This window comes from Diachasma alloeum, unplaced genomic scaffold (assembly GCF_001412515.2).
Source record: "Diachasma alloeum isolate Michigan unplaced genomic scaffold, Dall2.0 Dall_scaffold_00561, whole genome shotgun sequence".
Classification (NCBI taxonomy): domain Eukaryota; kingdom Metazoa; phylum Arthropoda; class Insecta; order Hymenoptera; family Braconidae; genus Diachasma; species Diachasma alloeum.
The window spans coordinates 58,572-75,085 of NW_021680693.1; the positions used below are offsets into that span (position 1 = coordinate 58,572).

Consider the following 16,514-nt stretch of genomic DNA (forward strand, 5'->3'; position numbering starts at 1 on the left):
TCCCCCACCAGGCGCTCACGGTAAGCCTAAATTCCGGGAATCGGGAGCGATAAGAAAATAAATTTTACTCCAATTATTTTTCTCTTCAATTTGCATTGAACATTTTTATTAAATATAAAAATGATTTTCATTAAACACTTTTATTAAATTAACAAAATGAATTGCGTTGAACACTTTTAGTAAATCAATTAAATGAATAGAAATATTAATAACATCGCATTGTTCAATACACTCCAAAATTTATTCACTTCATTCAAATAAAAAGCAGGATTATGCACCACTGCAAAGACGCTCTCTTCGTGACAGTCAAGAGTAAACTGAATTTCTCTCTCGCAAATTCATTTTTCCTAAATTTTATTTCCCGAATTTCTTAGAAATGCAAAACAAAGCCCATTCCGAGAAAACACAGGGGCATTTAAATCCACACCTCGGAGGTGGTACGGAGTGGGGGAAGCGCTCGAGCTCGAAAAAATCGATATGAGGGGAAATGCGACTATAACGAATGCGACTATAACGAGAGTCTACTGTAAGTGAAAAAAGTCACTAAGGATCAATTGCAGAATTCCGTTCACAAACTGATGAAATCTCTTGGCTCAATTACTCTTAATTCATAATAATAATGGTTATTCATGGTTATCATTTAGTGTGTAATAAGTTTATGGCTATTGGAATGAGAATAGATCTGTCAAAAATATTTTTTACAATTGATTTCCTATATTTTTCCTTCTCCCAAACCCCTCTCATTCACTTCGTCCGAGAACTGAATTCATGTCGTCCGAGAACTGAAGTGGGTCAATTTTCGGCGTCCGAGAACTGAATCCGGGGAGCTGTGTTTTGTTTTAACAAATATTTATCGAATTTCGAAGTTTTTTAATAAAAATCAAACGTGTTCTTGTCCCAAAAACATCAAAAATGACTATAGAAACCGCAAACTTCATATTTGACGAAAAAAAAACGAAGAATCGGTTATTGATGGTCGAGTTACCGATTTTCTTAACCGTCCGAGAACTGACGCCCTCACGCCATACGATTTTTCAATTTTTGTTTTGAGTTTTTGGAAATAATCTGGGATACGAGAGAGTGATAAGGGAAAGTTCTCATGTCGATGGGTAAGTAGGTGATTGAGTGGTTCAATGAACCGGTCTGAAGAAATCCAAAAAAAATTATGATTTTGTAATGTTGTTTTTAATGTTTGGAAATAATTTGAGATGCGAGAGAGTGATAAGGGAAAGTTTATCTGCCGCCGTGTAGATAGGTAGTTGAGTGGCCTAATGAACAACCCTGCAAAAACCCGAAAAAAAAACAAAAAAAATATTTATTTTGTATTTTCGTTTCGAGTTTTTGGAAAAAATCTAGGATGCGAGAGAGTGATAAGGGAAATTTCTTATGTCAATAGGTGATTGAGTGACCTAATGAACCCGCCTGAAGAAACCCTAAATAAAGTTATGATTTTGCAATTTTGTTTTCAGTTTTTGGAAATAATCTGGGGTGCGAGGGAGTGATAAAGGGAATGTTCTCATGTCCATGAGTAGATAGATAGTTAACTACCTTAATAAACCACATTGAACAAACTGAGGAAGCATTAAAAAAAAATTTATTCCGTAATTTCCTTTGTGGTTTTTAGAAATACTCTGGGGTGTGAGAGAGCGTGGAGGGGAAGTTCGAATCTTGATGAGTGGATAGGTGGGTAACAGGCCTTACGAACTCCATGAGAAAAAGTATTAAAGAAAAAATAATAATCTCTTTCATAATATATTTTTTGGCTTTCAAAAATAATTTGGACCGCGAGGGGGTGACAAGAGGAAGTTTTCATGTCGGTGGGTGGATAGGTTGTTAACCGTGTTAAGAAATGATACCTAGAGATGTGGAATGACCGTCATTTTCCTTTTCAGTCAGGTCAGACGTCAATGACCAATGACTGACCATTTTCTGATCCTGACTGAATTTTGTATGCAAAATGACCGTCACAGTTAAGCTGCATCAGACACGAGTCAAAATGACAAAAAATCGTCTACATAGTTGTAAATTGACCGTCATTTTTATTTCGGTCATTTTTTGGGTCATTTTTTAAGGGTTTGATCGGAAAACTTTAATAAAATTTAAATGTTATTATTCAAGGTAATTGTTTATTGACGATACACTCCAATACTAGAACAATGCTGTTAATGCATTTATGATAAACTCAGTCAAACAATGACTGAGAATTGAGTATATTTACTGATATACATCATTTTTTCGTTAAAAGTATAAAATAAATTATCAAACGCTCTCAGGCCGAAGTTTACGTTGTTTCATCATCATCAGTCTGGTAATTGTCGTTAGATTCATCCTCCCCCTGGTCGCCAAGCTCGTTCTCAGACTCTGCAATCTCAGGATCTTTGTCATTGATTTTCTCAGGCTCCTTATCATTGTCATTTACGGCAGAGTCCAACACTCGACGGAGCTGATCATCGTCGAAGAATTTCATGTTATAGGCGTTGAAAGCAAGCTTCCCAGCACGAGATGATGCCAGTCGATTCCTCCTCGTCGTGTGTATGTTAGAATAAGTACTGTTCGCCCTTTCTGTTGCGGCTGATGGTGGGGACACTTTTAGGAATTCAGCTGCAATCGTACTGAGCTGTGTACTTGAGCAGAGAGCATCCCACCAGTTGACTGCTGGCATTGAGTGAGAAGAGTGATTGATGTAGTCCTGTTTGAATATTCTTTGACCCATTTTAAATTGGGAGAATTCTAGCATGACTTGAGTCTCATCCAATTTGAATTTCTTAGCTAAATCGTAGATTAGGGCGGTACCAATGGATTCTTCATCTTTATCCACATGTTTTTCTCTTAAAACTGGGTCCAAAATGTTGACTGCATAATGAACTGGGCATAAAGCAAACTCTTGACGATCATCTAATTGCTTGAGGGCTGTGATGGAGTTAGATGAGGATAGTGGAGACAGGGACTCAGACATCGTAGCATTGAAATGACTCTTCAGTTCGTGAAATGCCTGACAAACTTTACTGATACAAGGTTCGTTACCCTCCAATTTTGTAATCCAAGTTGTAACTGGCTTGAATAATGCGTGGAACTTAGGTAAACGTATCCAGAAATCTTCATTCAAGATCTTGGTTTTAGTTGCCTTCTTGAGTTTGTCTTGGACTCGTCGATCGATAGCTACAGCTTCCCGATTATGTTTATTACATGTCAAACTCTCCATGCATGTAACTGTGGATCCGAAGCGAGTTTTGTCTGGGTTCTTCAAAGTTTTCATCGTACCTTCACTCTTCTTCTGGATGTCAGTGAAGATAGCCTCAAGAAATTTACCTTTGGTTATTTCATTAACCATAGAGACAGCTGATTGCACCAGAGATTGCACCGAATTGAGTGCAACGATGTCAGTCATTAGGAGATTGAATATATGGGCTATACAGCCAAAGAAGAGGACTTTTGAATCACAGTACTTTTCGTCGAGAACTTTCCAAGCCAATCTCATTGCCGAAGCGTTATCGGTACAAACTGTTAGAAGCTTTTCACGACCAATTTCTTCAATGATTTTATTCAATTCATCTGCAATATACTGTCCGGTTTGTGAATTAAGCTCAGAGGGGACACTCTTATAAAAGACTGGTCTTGGAGTCGTTGCCACAAAATTAATGATGCCCTCAGTTTTAACATTAGACCAACCATCGCATTGAAGTCCAATGGTTCTTGCTTGTAACATAAGACGATCTACTTCTTTTTTTACGGCTTTGTAAATTTTTATCAGCTGAGAATTCGATATCCCAAACCACGATTGGACCTCGAAATTAGGCCGAAGATACTTGAATAACCTCAACCAAAAAGGATTTTCAGTGATGTGCAATCGCGTCCCAGATGCATAAATAGCTATGGATAAGAGAGCTTCTGCATACTTCTGTTCTCGAGAAGTCATTTTATCGTAGTATTTGTTGATCGTTGCTTGCGTCCCCTGACCTTTTGAACGAATACCACTCGATGAGCTTTGATATGAGGCAGTCGAACAAGTAGAGATCGAACTCCCTGCATCACTCTCCTCCGATTCTTCCTGTAAGTCCGAGATCTTTCGTTTGACGCTCTTTGACTTCCCTGAGTCAAGGGCTTGCTGAACAGCAATTTTTACAGATCCTGGACAACCCCGACAATCCACCAAGTGCTTAACCATACGTGTAGAATGGTCAGCATACTCTTTGGTACAGTAATTGCACTTGTATCTCGACAATTTTTTGCCAGGTTGTCTATCCCCGACAATGGTGAAATTTTCGTCCACGAGTTTCCTCGGAATCATCTCTTCTGCAAAAGAAATACATTATTTTATCCTATTTTTATTGACTTTCGATTAGTTTGCGAATAATGATACAACAATGAAAAAGGAGAAATGGGAATCAAAATGGATAGAATAACACCTACCTGATTGTAAACAAAATCTAACCTAACAATACGTCACGTTGTCGAATCCAAAATTTGTTCTAGTCATTTATTTCGGCTCACTGAAAACAAAAAAATGATGAGTCTTAACGTTATAGACGGATTTTTTCTAAGTGGACGTGTACAACTCACGAAATAAATTAAAAATAAATGGAAAAAAATGATTCAATGCAGTGGACACGAGTTGTTGAGCTGACCGTTGGTGGACGAGGTAACTATAGAAACCGGAGTCAGTTGGGGTTGGGACATACGTCCAGCGGCAATACTAGTGTTGCGGAGGCAAATACCGTCGATTGGAGTCCCTAGGGTGTTCGCCTAGTTTTTGTGGAAACTAGTGACTCAATCTGGTTATGACAGAGACCGCAAGACCAATCCCCCCGTTCTCAATGATAGAAGTCGCTGGATTAGTACTCAAAAATTGAGGGACATCTATATAGATGGAAATTGACGGTCAAATTTATTCGGTCATTTTATGTTTATAGCCAATGGTCATTTTTTTTCTGACCATATGGTCAGATTCTCGACGCGGTAATGATCAGTTATGACGGTAGTCAATGACGGTCATTTGACCGGTCATTTTTGTCACTAACATCTCTAATGATACCCAAAAAAACTAAAAAAAAATACTAATAATTCATTTGGGTTTTTGATTTTTAGGTTTCTGCAAATAATCCGGAACGCTAAGGGGCGAAAAGGGGAAGTTTGTATGTCGATGGGTGAACAGCAGGCCGAAAAAAGAAAAAGAAAAACACTCAAAAATGAAAGAAAACAAAAATCATTTCGCAATTTACTTTTTTATTTTCTGAAAATAATTGGTGGCGCGAGAAGGCAAAAAGGGGGGAGCGGCGTTGTAGATGGGTATGTGACAATGGACTACCCCAAAAAGATTTTTAAAAAATGGAAAAAATGAACATTTATAAAAAATAATGTTTCGGCCCTGTGATAATTAGTAACAGACCCTGAAAAAATAGAATAATTTAGATTATTCAGATCATTCAGATAGAATAATTTTTTGGAAAATAAAAAAAAAATGGTCGGATCTAAAATTTGAAGAGGAACTTTCGATCCCAAAAATGATCTTCTCCAATACACTTTCAGGAAAGCGATCGGTTGCGGGATACCCTGTATAGCTATTCTATTTTACAAAAATTCTTAGACACATTTTGCGTTCGTTCAGAAGTCTCCATTGTGTTCTTCAATTCCGATGCACTTGTCCCCAAGCCCGAAAACTTTGTATCAGGGGCATTCCATGCTATTTCAATCCACTTTTTTTCGATTTCGATGAAAATTGAATATGATATAGAAGTGTTCCAAGCATGCCTTGGAATGTTATTAGAATATTTTTTTTTTGAAAGTTATGCGACATCAAAATTTTTAGGTTGGACCAGGTAGGTAGGTGTCTGAATATGACTCCGCCCTTTCCCGACAGATGTCGTTTTTAGTATTGCTTACGTGTACTAATAAATGGCAACACTTGTAATCGATAGTACTTGATGTCAGCTGTCAAACGCACTACGTGACATTTGGTTGAAATGTAAGCAACAAGTATTTTTCCCTCCGTGACAATGTCGGTTTTCGTTCCAAGTAAACATCATTTGCGGGAAGTGTTATTACACTATTATATTATAAAGAAAAGTGTAGCGGAAACTCATCGTTTGCTTGTGGAGATTTATAGTGAGCATGCTCCATCTAATACAACTTGCAAGGAATGGTTTCGACGATTTCAAAATAATGATTTTGGGACTGAGGACAGAGAACATGGAAAACCACCAAAAAAATTTAAAGATGCTGAATTGGAGGCATTATTAGCAGAGGATTCTTGCCAAACTCAATCAGAATTGGCTGCAGCATTAAATGTTGAACGATCAACTGTTGCAAAGCGTTCAAAAACAATGAGAATGCTTGACAAAGTTGGTAACTGGGTTCCATATGAATTGAAAGAAAGAGACATGAAACGTCGAAAAACAATTTGTGAAATGCTACTTCAAAGACATCAAAGAAAAGGATTCTTGCATCGAACAGTCACAGGAGATAAAAAAATGGATATATTATGAGAATCCTAAACGCCAACAAGCTTATGTGAAACCAGGTGAACCCGGCCCATCCCAGCCAAAATGAAATATTCACAGTGCCAAGATTATGCTCTGCGTTTGGTGGGATCAGAGAGGTGTTGTATATTATGAGTTGCTCGAACCCTCTCAAACTATTATTGAAGAAGTTTACCGACGACAACTAATGCTCAACTAATTTACTCTATGACGGTTTGAATTATTCTGCTTGAGTTGGATTTATTAGGGAGGTCTCCCCTCCGATTTTGATAAAACTCATATATGTAGTAGAGGACTCAAAACTAAAGGACACGTATTTTTTTTATCGGCTAATACGCGGCTTTAGGGGGGGAAACCATGGTCAGAAGGTGACCACCTTCGGGGGTGATCTTTCAATCCCACCTATAAGGAGGGTGTTTTTACAATCGTTCATCACGGTAATGAATAGCTTGTGAGAAGTTATAAAAATCGCAATTGATAGTTCCTCCGGGGGTTGAAATTGGGGGGGGGGGNTGCATTTGGAAGAGCACGAAAAAATGCACAATACCTGTTTTTGGATTTTCCCCGGAACTGAAGTTTTCTGGGGTGAAAAAAATAATTTCTCGGAAATATCACCCATCGCAGTGGTGAAGTTTTTTATCCATTTCATCAAGGTAATACATAGGTGAGAAATTATGAAAATCATGATTGATAGTTCATCCGGGGGTTGAAATTTGAGGGGTAAACTACCCCTATAAAATTTAGTTTTTCAAAAAAACACTATGGCTCAGAATTTGATAAAACCATTTGCATTTGAAAGACCATGGAAAAATGCAGAATACGTATTTTTGGATTTTCGCCAGAACTAAAATTTTCTGGGATAAAAAAAAATGATTTCTAGGAAATATCACTCATCACAGTGGAGTTATTTATTCATTTCATCGAGGTAATAAATAGCTTGTGAGTGATTATGAAAATCACGATTGATAGTTCCTCTAGGGGTTGAAATTTGAAGGGGGGTAAACTACCTCTGTGAAAATATAAAAAAAAATTATAGGTAAGGATTTCATAAAAATAATTGTATTGGGAAGAACATGGAAAAATGCGGAATACCTTTTTTTTACTTTTCCCGGAACTCAAATTTTCTGGGGTAGAAGAAATACTTTCTGGGAGAACTGTGAGTCCAAATGATTTAGTATTTATTGTAGAAACTCATTCCATCCGTCTCGATCGAGCCTTTACTTCTTTGGCATTTTCCTGTGGTGGTCCATATATATATTTTACTATGGATTATAATCGGTACAGAAATGATATTCATCAAAAAAATGATGCAGGCAGAGAAACTTTCTGCACCACGAACATCTATCTACTGCAATATTAGAACAACCATCAACGTAACATTGTGGATTAGAAGATTGTCCAAATGCAAAATTACCAGGATTATCAAATTCCTCTGGTTTTCTAGCAATGTAGCCACTTTGGAACCAAGCATAACGAAATAGATTTTGATACCTTGGTGACGATAATTGATTATGAACTAGAGATTGCAATTTTATTACATTATTTCGTGCGTGTAAATTGATGTCATGATTCAAGAGAACGACCGTATCTGAAATATGACGGACATAATTTTTCCAAATTCTGAAACCGTATACATCAAGAGGTTGCATTTTCCCAGTCGTCCTTTTCGGAATTAGCATAGTTAATAATTCTTTATTCCGAGGAGTTCCCTCTTCTACCACTCGAGAGCAATGTCCACTCCATGAATCGATCAACAGTAGACTTTTTGGTCCCACGTGTGGAAAGAATACTTCTACCAACCAAATTTTGAAGTGCTCTGGAATGTTTGGAATATGATGAACATTGCAATCGGTGTAAATACCTTGTCACATCTTGTTATACATTAAAAATATTATCTTACCAGAAGTCAGTTTTCCCGATTTTGAAGCCGTTACATAAACATTTGAAGGTCTGAATAGATTCTCCTGGACCCTTGGACCAAACGTTCTGGAGGGTTCCTTGTAAACAATGAAAAGAGGTAACAATAATTTTTCATCAGCAGATATCGTGGGTTGTATCGTATAACTGTGTGTCGTTGATGTTATAGATTGTACAATGCACGAGACTTCTTTAGACCCCTTATCCGCCAAAGTTCATCCCGAATGCGTTTTCAATTAAGAACCACTTTCATCAAATTATAGATGTTGTGCGAGCCATACATTTCAAAATATGGTTTGATTTTTGGCACGAATTCATCCGCTGTTTTTTGTAAATCTTCTTGATTTTCCATTGTTTTACGTGGCACGAATTTAGTAATCTTGCGAGATGTAATACGATGAGCTCTTTTGAAGCAATGTAACCACCACGGGGAAGCCTTGAAACAAATATCCTCATTTCCAATATCTTTCTGGGCTTGCAGAGCCCATCTTCGTATGTCTGCATCATGCACAATTAACCCTGCATCAATAGCATTCTTCATATTTTTCAATGTATACTCTGATATACGCTTTAACTTCTCCATATAAGTTCCTCCTTTATAGACTTGATGCGCCCAGCGACGTAATTGTTGGACGGATTTCACTCTTTTGAATCTATTGGAAACGGTTTTTGTATAGACAGATTTTTCTTGGTTTTCGCACTCCTCCAGAATTCAACTGCTTTTTTTTATATTCATAGCCTATAGGTTCGTCATCATCCGAACAACTATCAGATGATTCTTGAAGAAAGCCGGCACTACATAGATGAATTAGCGACAAACCGATGAAAGACCTAAGGCATAGCGGTTATGGGTGAAACCGCGACCCCTGGAGGTCTGGAGGACGTTACTAGACTATCGCTATTTTGGAATTCACCCAGCATGTGCTAGGGGAAAAGGGGCCGACGTACAGGCTGTCCAACTGGGCGATTCCATAAGCTATGTCAGAGTAGACTAGGGACCAACGGCCAGGTGAGAGGACTGGTGCCCCCGGGATCCCGTCGGGTTGATTGGTGGGGATAGGGTAACGGAATGACCTATCGTCGCTGAGATATCCAGACTAGGGGGAGAAGGCCCTAGTAAGATTCTGAGTTAGNGGGCTGACGAAGCCATGATAAGGAGTTTCGGACTCCACCTACCCTCGGTGAATAACCGTTGGTAGAACCGTTGGTGAATAACCGAGCGTAGGGGGATGCTCTTGCATCGTCCTACGCTCGGAAAAAAATTCCGATTCCGTTTTTTTTGTATTTATGGCTGCTTTTCCTTGGAATAACCACAACATTACTGCATCTGAAGTAGAAGAAAATTCTATCCCAGCGGATTTTTGCTTCTTTAATCTGTTATTGTTGTCATCATAATGCCGGATTCTGAAGGAATATAATCTTCACGTGCGGACTATTAGAATCAAAATTGAAAATTCTAATATTTGGAATCAGTGACTTATAAAAGAAATAAATGCTCTCACGTCATAATTTCGATGCCGAGATAAATGCGAAAAAAGGTATACTGTATTATTTCATGATCTTCCCGATGCAATCATATCCATAAAATCCTGAGCCATATATTTTTTTAATATAAAAATATTATTTCAAAGGGCTAGTTCACCCCCCAAATTTTAACCCCCAGACGAACTATTAATCGTGATTTTCATAATCACTCACAAGCTATTTATTACCTCGATGGAATGAATAAATAACTCCACCACTGTAATGGGTGTTATTCCCAAGAAATTATTTTTTTCACCCCAGAAAACTTCAGTTCCGGGGAAAATCCAAAAACAGGTATTCTACATTTTTCAATGCTCTTTCAAATGCAATTGGTTTTATAAAATTATGAGCCATATATATATTTTTTTGAAAAACAAAGTTTTTACGTGGTAGTTTACTCCCCCAATTTCAACTCCCGGAGGAACTATCAATTGTGATTTTTATAACTTCTCACAAGCTATTCATTACCGTGATGCACATTTGTAAAAACACCCTCCTTATAGGTGGGATTGAAAGATCACCCCCGAAGGTGGTCACCTTCTGACCATGGTTTCCGCCCCTAAAGTCGCGTATTAGCCGATAAAAAAAAATACATGTCCTTTAGTTTTGAGTCCTCTTCAACATATATGAGTTTCATCAAAATCGGAGGGGAACACCTCCCTAGTATTCCTTGTAAGTCCTCTGAGGGTGGATATGTAAAGTTGGAGAGAATGGAGAGAGTGAGACCACTGATCTCCATATAACTGGATGGCTTGTTCCCTAAAACGCTTCTGAAGCAAATTGAAGGCTCACCCAGCGTCCCTATCACCGGCTGTGGTACTAAAATATATAACAATGCGCATGCGTGGGCATGATATACGAAGTGGGGGGTGATCATATGATAGTCAGGATCCAGAAATGCCCTTGACATTTTACCACCTTTATGTTAATGAAAAATGATGAATGGATGAAAAACAAAACTCGTCCAAATGGTATCCATGAGGGGGTTTTATTTCTATTCTATTTATTTTTCTATTTTTTCATTTGTTATTTGATTGAATCCTTCAATCGCCAAGGGTGAATATCGACTATGCGATATTACATACTCATGAAACGATGGATTTTTCCATTGTGTTTTGTCTTTCTTACAATAAACACAATAAACCGTTGTAACTCATATGAGATACAATGTTTCAACAACTTAATTTTAAATTATTTTCTTTGGTAAGTTATAATTAACAATATCACAACACAAATAAAAACACGTCACTCAGCTCCACAATGCATTTTTGGTTATGAACGCACGATAAAATTACCATTCCCACCAGCAACAATTTAGATGACGCATGCGAACTGGTATCGGATTTAGTAGAGCCTTCAAATCGCCTCACTTTTGGCGTGCTGGGCCCATAAGGACAAGCTATCCAGTTATATAGAGATCAATGAGTGAGGCCCAAGGTGGGTGATTGGTCAGTTTGAGGTGAGGGATGAACCTTGAGGGTGAGACTAACGGAGGTAGGGGAAGATATGTCTCGGTGAGGAGTTAGAGTAATTAAGGTGTCGGGAAAATACCGGATTAGGGGTCCGTGTAATTGAGGTATTGGGAAAGTGCCGGATTAGAGACATACGGAATTGAGCTAAGAATTACATAGGCTGACGATGAGAACAAGCCTGTATGAGCCCAGGGTTGGCGTGGCTCAGTTATTCAGGCCTGGGATAGGCTTGGTTTCATCGTTCACTTGAGCTTCAAATGAGGATGATTAAAGGGGCCATTGGCAAGGCTAAATTCAGGCTTAGTCCAGGCTTTCAGTATTCAGGCTCAGTACGTCAGGGCTTATTCAGGACTCAGCAAGGTCTCGAAAATTAAAGTTACTTCCAATTAATTTCCTCAATTTTTATATCAATACTCATTAGTTAATGGTGGTGAAAACATTATCATCATCTACAAACATAGCTATAATTTTCCGCCAAGTTATCTAAGCTACCCCCAGACCAGGCCTAGAGCATCCCTTTGTGCACGAAGCTACATAATTATTATTATTCTTATCTATAATTAATTAATCAATCGATTCTGAACTCATAAATCCATCGGACCTATCATTTATTCAAGTTCAGGAAGTTTAATTAGGATATCAACAAAATAACACTAACACAAGTTGAATTTTTATACCCGAAAAAACGTATCATCCTAAGAAGTCGCAGGTAGCCCAGTGGATAGTGCGCTTGTCTACGGATCAGAAGGACCCCGGATCGAACCCCAGCAGAGGAGCAAATTTTTAAATGTTTGATTCCATTGTATTTCAATTTCCAGGGGCGCCGTAATAATCCAGGACGAATAATTAATAGAAACTTATGATGATAATAATTTTTTTCCCATCCATTGTTAATTAACCCACAATGATAATCACCAACAACACTTAGCAACAGTGATGTACGGTCCGACCGCACTCTCTTTCATAGGTTACTCTAAACTCATAAAAAGGGATATGAAGCAATAAGAAATTGTTTATCGAAATATCTGTAAACAATACTCTAGTTTATTTAGCCGAAGCTCGATTGAGCCTTTAAAATGTGGTAATTCAAGGCTTGAATCAAGCCTTGGCACCGAGCCTCGTTCAAGCCTTGCGGACTAAGCCTGAAACGAGGTTATCATTTTAGGGCTGAAGGAGGATTGATTCAAGGCCGAGCCCCAACCCTGATTGAGCATTTCTGAGCCTTGGTCCAGGGCTTGATGAGCCCTGTTTCTATCGTCAATTCTTACCTGGGTATTGGGAAAGTCTCGGGAGCCTACCCCGAAGTACGGGAAAGTACCGAGATAGCAATTAGGTGCGTCTGAAGGATTTTTAGTGAAAAGGAAAATGAAAAATTTGTTGGGTTTTCGGAGTTCGCAGGATTAAAATTATAAAATGTAATAAAGTAGTTGGGAATGGAAATATTTGGTGGATGCTTAGGAAAAAGTAGAAGACTTGGGAAACTAATTCTAAGGAAATATTACAGATATGCAACACAATTTCCCTAGCTGACGGCAACCTGTGTAATTTGTTGTATATTTTCTGTTTACATTGTTGCAAAGTAGTAGCAACAATGTGAATAGACACAAGCAGCGCGCCATTTGACAGATTACATATGACTGCTACTCTCCACGTATTTTTTTTCTCCTATTTTCATTTATACTAATTTCATTGGTAGGAAACTTTCGAAAGGGTCCCAATGTATGTTTTCTAAAAATGATGACATAAGGTTTACCATTTTTCGAAAATATTTTTGAAATGGGCTCATCAGGCAAAACTGAATGAGTAAGAAGATAAGGAAAAAAATATCTAAAAATGTAAACTTTCTCTCTCAGTGTCATAAATTCAATAAAATTATACTAATTTAAGGAACGTAGTGAGTCGAATGTAGTGAGGTAGAATTTCCGTGGTTCACGGTAGCTCAGTGGGGAGAATCTGCCACGCAACTGTAACAACTGAGTTCGAATTCCGACTGGGCGCCGTGGGATTTTTTTCTGTTTAAATTTCAATTTTCTTGGAAATATTTCAATGTTTTCAAAATTCTTCTCTCTGTGCACACACGTATGTACAGAGAAATTATACGTAGATGATTAATTGAATTTAAGATGAAATAAATATGACATTCAGCGCATATATATTACGTAATTTAAATGTACATAATATATATGCGCTACATTTAAAGTCGCATATTTCGACTCGGGATACGGGACCTGTCACAGCGTGTATGGTAACCACCTCAGACCGTTTTGCAGAATTGTAGTAAACGATGTACATATCAAAATAGGATGTGCATGGAGTTCCATTTGTTCGCACGGACGTGTATCATATCATATTTTTTGTGATACCTGCCGGCTCTACTGTTGGGAACGGTAGTGGGAGTAAAGTGGTTTTTGTGAACGAGTGCGGAAAACAACTGCTTTACGCACACTAAATCGTCGCGAAACATGCACTCTTCAGACAGGTATCAATAAAATTGTCAGTGATGCATAATCATTTTTTTCGAGCATTCTAAATGTATTGTTCTCCGTTACAATCAACGCCTTAACTGAGGTATATTCATACTACTTTGATAGTCCATGCGCTGAGGCCAAACGGTATAAAATCGTTGTAAAGTTTTGAAATTTGCGTATCTTATGTATTTCGATGTACTGAAACCGAATATGTATTTTTTTGCGAATAAGTTAGGCATTCAATAGTTATTAACAATTTAATTGTTTAAATGCGTTTATTGTCGCCATTTTCATTCATATTAAAAAAGTTTCGAGTAAAAAATGTTCTTTGGGATCTTAAGAATACAACCATTTTCGATTTTTTGAAATCTGTAGATTTTTGGAGAAAATATGATAATTTATACGTAACAGATGCTGAAATCTCCTCTAGTACTTCGAGTGGCTCACCCATTCGGGCTTCCGATGCAAAATTAATAACCAAAAAGTCTCGGAGGCGAAAAAAATTAAAACAAAAAAGTTCCATAGAAAGACAATGAATGGAGTATTTCTTAATTTAAAAAAAAAGAACCATTTTTGGCGGAGATTTGGCGTTTTTAATAATGTACTTGCTCTGTCGAGTTTTGCCTCCCTGAGCGGCTTGAAGAATACCCTAATTTGCAATAAATTTTCAATAAAAAATTATTTTTCTTATCTTATTTAACTTTTTTTTTACAAATAAATAGTGCCATAAATAGTTATAAACAATGAGATGTGAATCCCATTTCTGGGGTTTAGTAATGCGATTTTTGTTGTGAAATTATTCATATTTAACGCCAAGTGTGGGTATACTTCTGTACCGGCTAGTAGGTTCAGACAGCAAAAGAAATTTTAGTTCAACTACAAAAATTCCGTTTATTTTAGGTTGTACGAGCAGGAAGAAGGTAAAGATCACATCTTCCCTGAAGAGAGGTTGAAACTCTTGAAAGAACTATCGTTAAAAGAAGATGTATACGAACGCCTTGCTCGTTGCATTGCACCAAGTATCTACGAAAATGAGGATATAAAAAAGGGAATACTGCTTCAGTTGTTCGGTGGCACGAAGAAAACACATGTGACATCAGGGAGAACTCATTTCCGTTCAGAGCTAAATATTTTACTCTGTGGAGATCCTGGTACCAGTAAATCGCAGTTGCTGCAGTTTGTTTTCAATTTAGTTCCACGATCACAGTATAGCAGTGGGAAAGGTAAGTTTTCTGTTGTAATCTTCAACGAACTCTTCAACTACGTATATGAAACTCTTAAGGATAATCGGGCGAAGAGGAAATGTAGGAGGTGAGCGGAGGGGTTCCTTTTGTTTTCCTGCAGAAAACCAATCGCTGAATAAAAAAATTTTTCCCATTCGGATTCAAAATTCAGGCAATATTAGGAAGTATCTCCGGTTAAAAATTATTTTTGGAGCTAATCAAATTTATTTGTATCTGTTCCACACATTGAATGGTTTTCAGATTGTTTTTTTTTAATAAATGAAAAAAAATTAATCCATGCGAAAAAGTGCCAACATCGTCGGTAGTTCTTTTTTGTCACCAGGAACTGGTACCACTAGCTCGAGGGAGCTCCGATTACAAAGCTTCATCGCTCTCTCAAGAGACGTTTAAATTGACCGCGCTTCCCCCACTTGATCGGTACTTGGGACGTTGCTGCTCGTTTGTGCTGCGTGCGCAGAAATTTCATTTTTCAGTACTTTTTTCGCTACTATTAATAAACAATGCTCCTAAGCGACTCTTTTTCTAAATGTGTCTAAAGTTTCATGACTTTGGCTGCATTTTTTCCTTCGGTTTTGCAGTTTTTTTTTGTGATTTCCATAAGATCACGGGTTAAATGACCACGTTTTCAAAAATTCATAATAAATTAACCATGCTCCCCAGCAGTCTAAAACTTTGCATACGTCGTTTCCATCATTTAAAGAATACGTTAAAAAAATGACTGCTTTTTTTCTAACCCTCCGGGCTCGTCCGATTATCCTTAATCATAAAAAGGTTTTTATTTCAATAATGAAAAAATATAAATTTTCAGGGATGCTTTTTTCATAAGTCGAATTTGTATTTCCAGGATCTAGTGCGGTAGGTTTAACTGCTTATGTTACAAAAGATCCGGAAACCCGCCAGCTTGTACTTCAAACTGGAGCGTTGGTTCTTGCCGATAATGGTATTTGCTGCATTGATGAATTCGATAAAATGAATGACAGCACTCGTTCTGTGTTACACGAAGTCATGGAGCAACAGACGCTTAGTATTGCGAAAGCCGGTATTATCTGTCAGTTGAATGCTCGTACAAGTATTTTGGCTGCAGCCAATCCCGACGAGTCTCAGTGGAATAAAAATAAAACGGTATATATTATTGCTTCTAACAGAACTCAAATATCGTTCCTTCTTACATTGAGCATTAGACAATCTTTTATCACGGGTATGCCAAATCAAATTGGGTAATCGCCTTAACGAGGGGTTTCGCCCGGTGGCCTGGCGTAGTGGTTAAGGCCGTTGCCTCACAACGGATAGGTTCCAGGTTCGATTCCTGGCCGGGTAGAATGGTGAGATCTAACCATTTTTAAAGTCTTGATCAATCGCCATATAGTCTCATCAGACTCGAAGCGATATAAAATAAGCATAAAAAAAAAAAAA

General features: G+C 37.8%; 1 protein-coding gene across 1 annotated transcript in view; it reads left to right on the plus strand.

The window, feature by feature from the left end:
• Positions 1-16,514, plus strand: part of LOC107043377 (DNA replication licensing factor MCM4) — a 166,565-nt gene that overhangs the window by 41,551 nt on the left and 108,500 nt on the right. The window contains exons 4-5 of the mRNA XM_015264868.2: positions 14,758-15,080; positions 15,946-16,223. Coding sequence (XP_015120354.1) covers positions 14,758-15,080; positions 15,946-16,223 — 601 coding nt within the window. The remainder of the gene's footprint in view (positions 1-14,757; positions 15,081-15,945; positions 16,224-16,514) is intronic.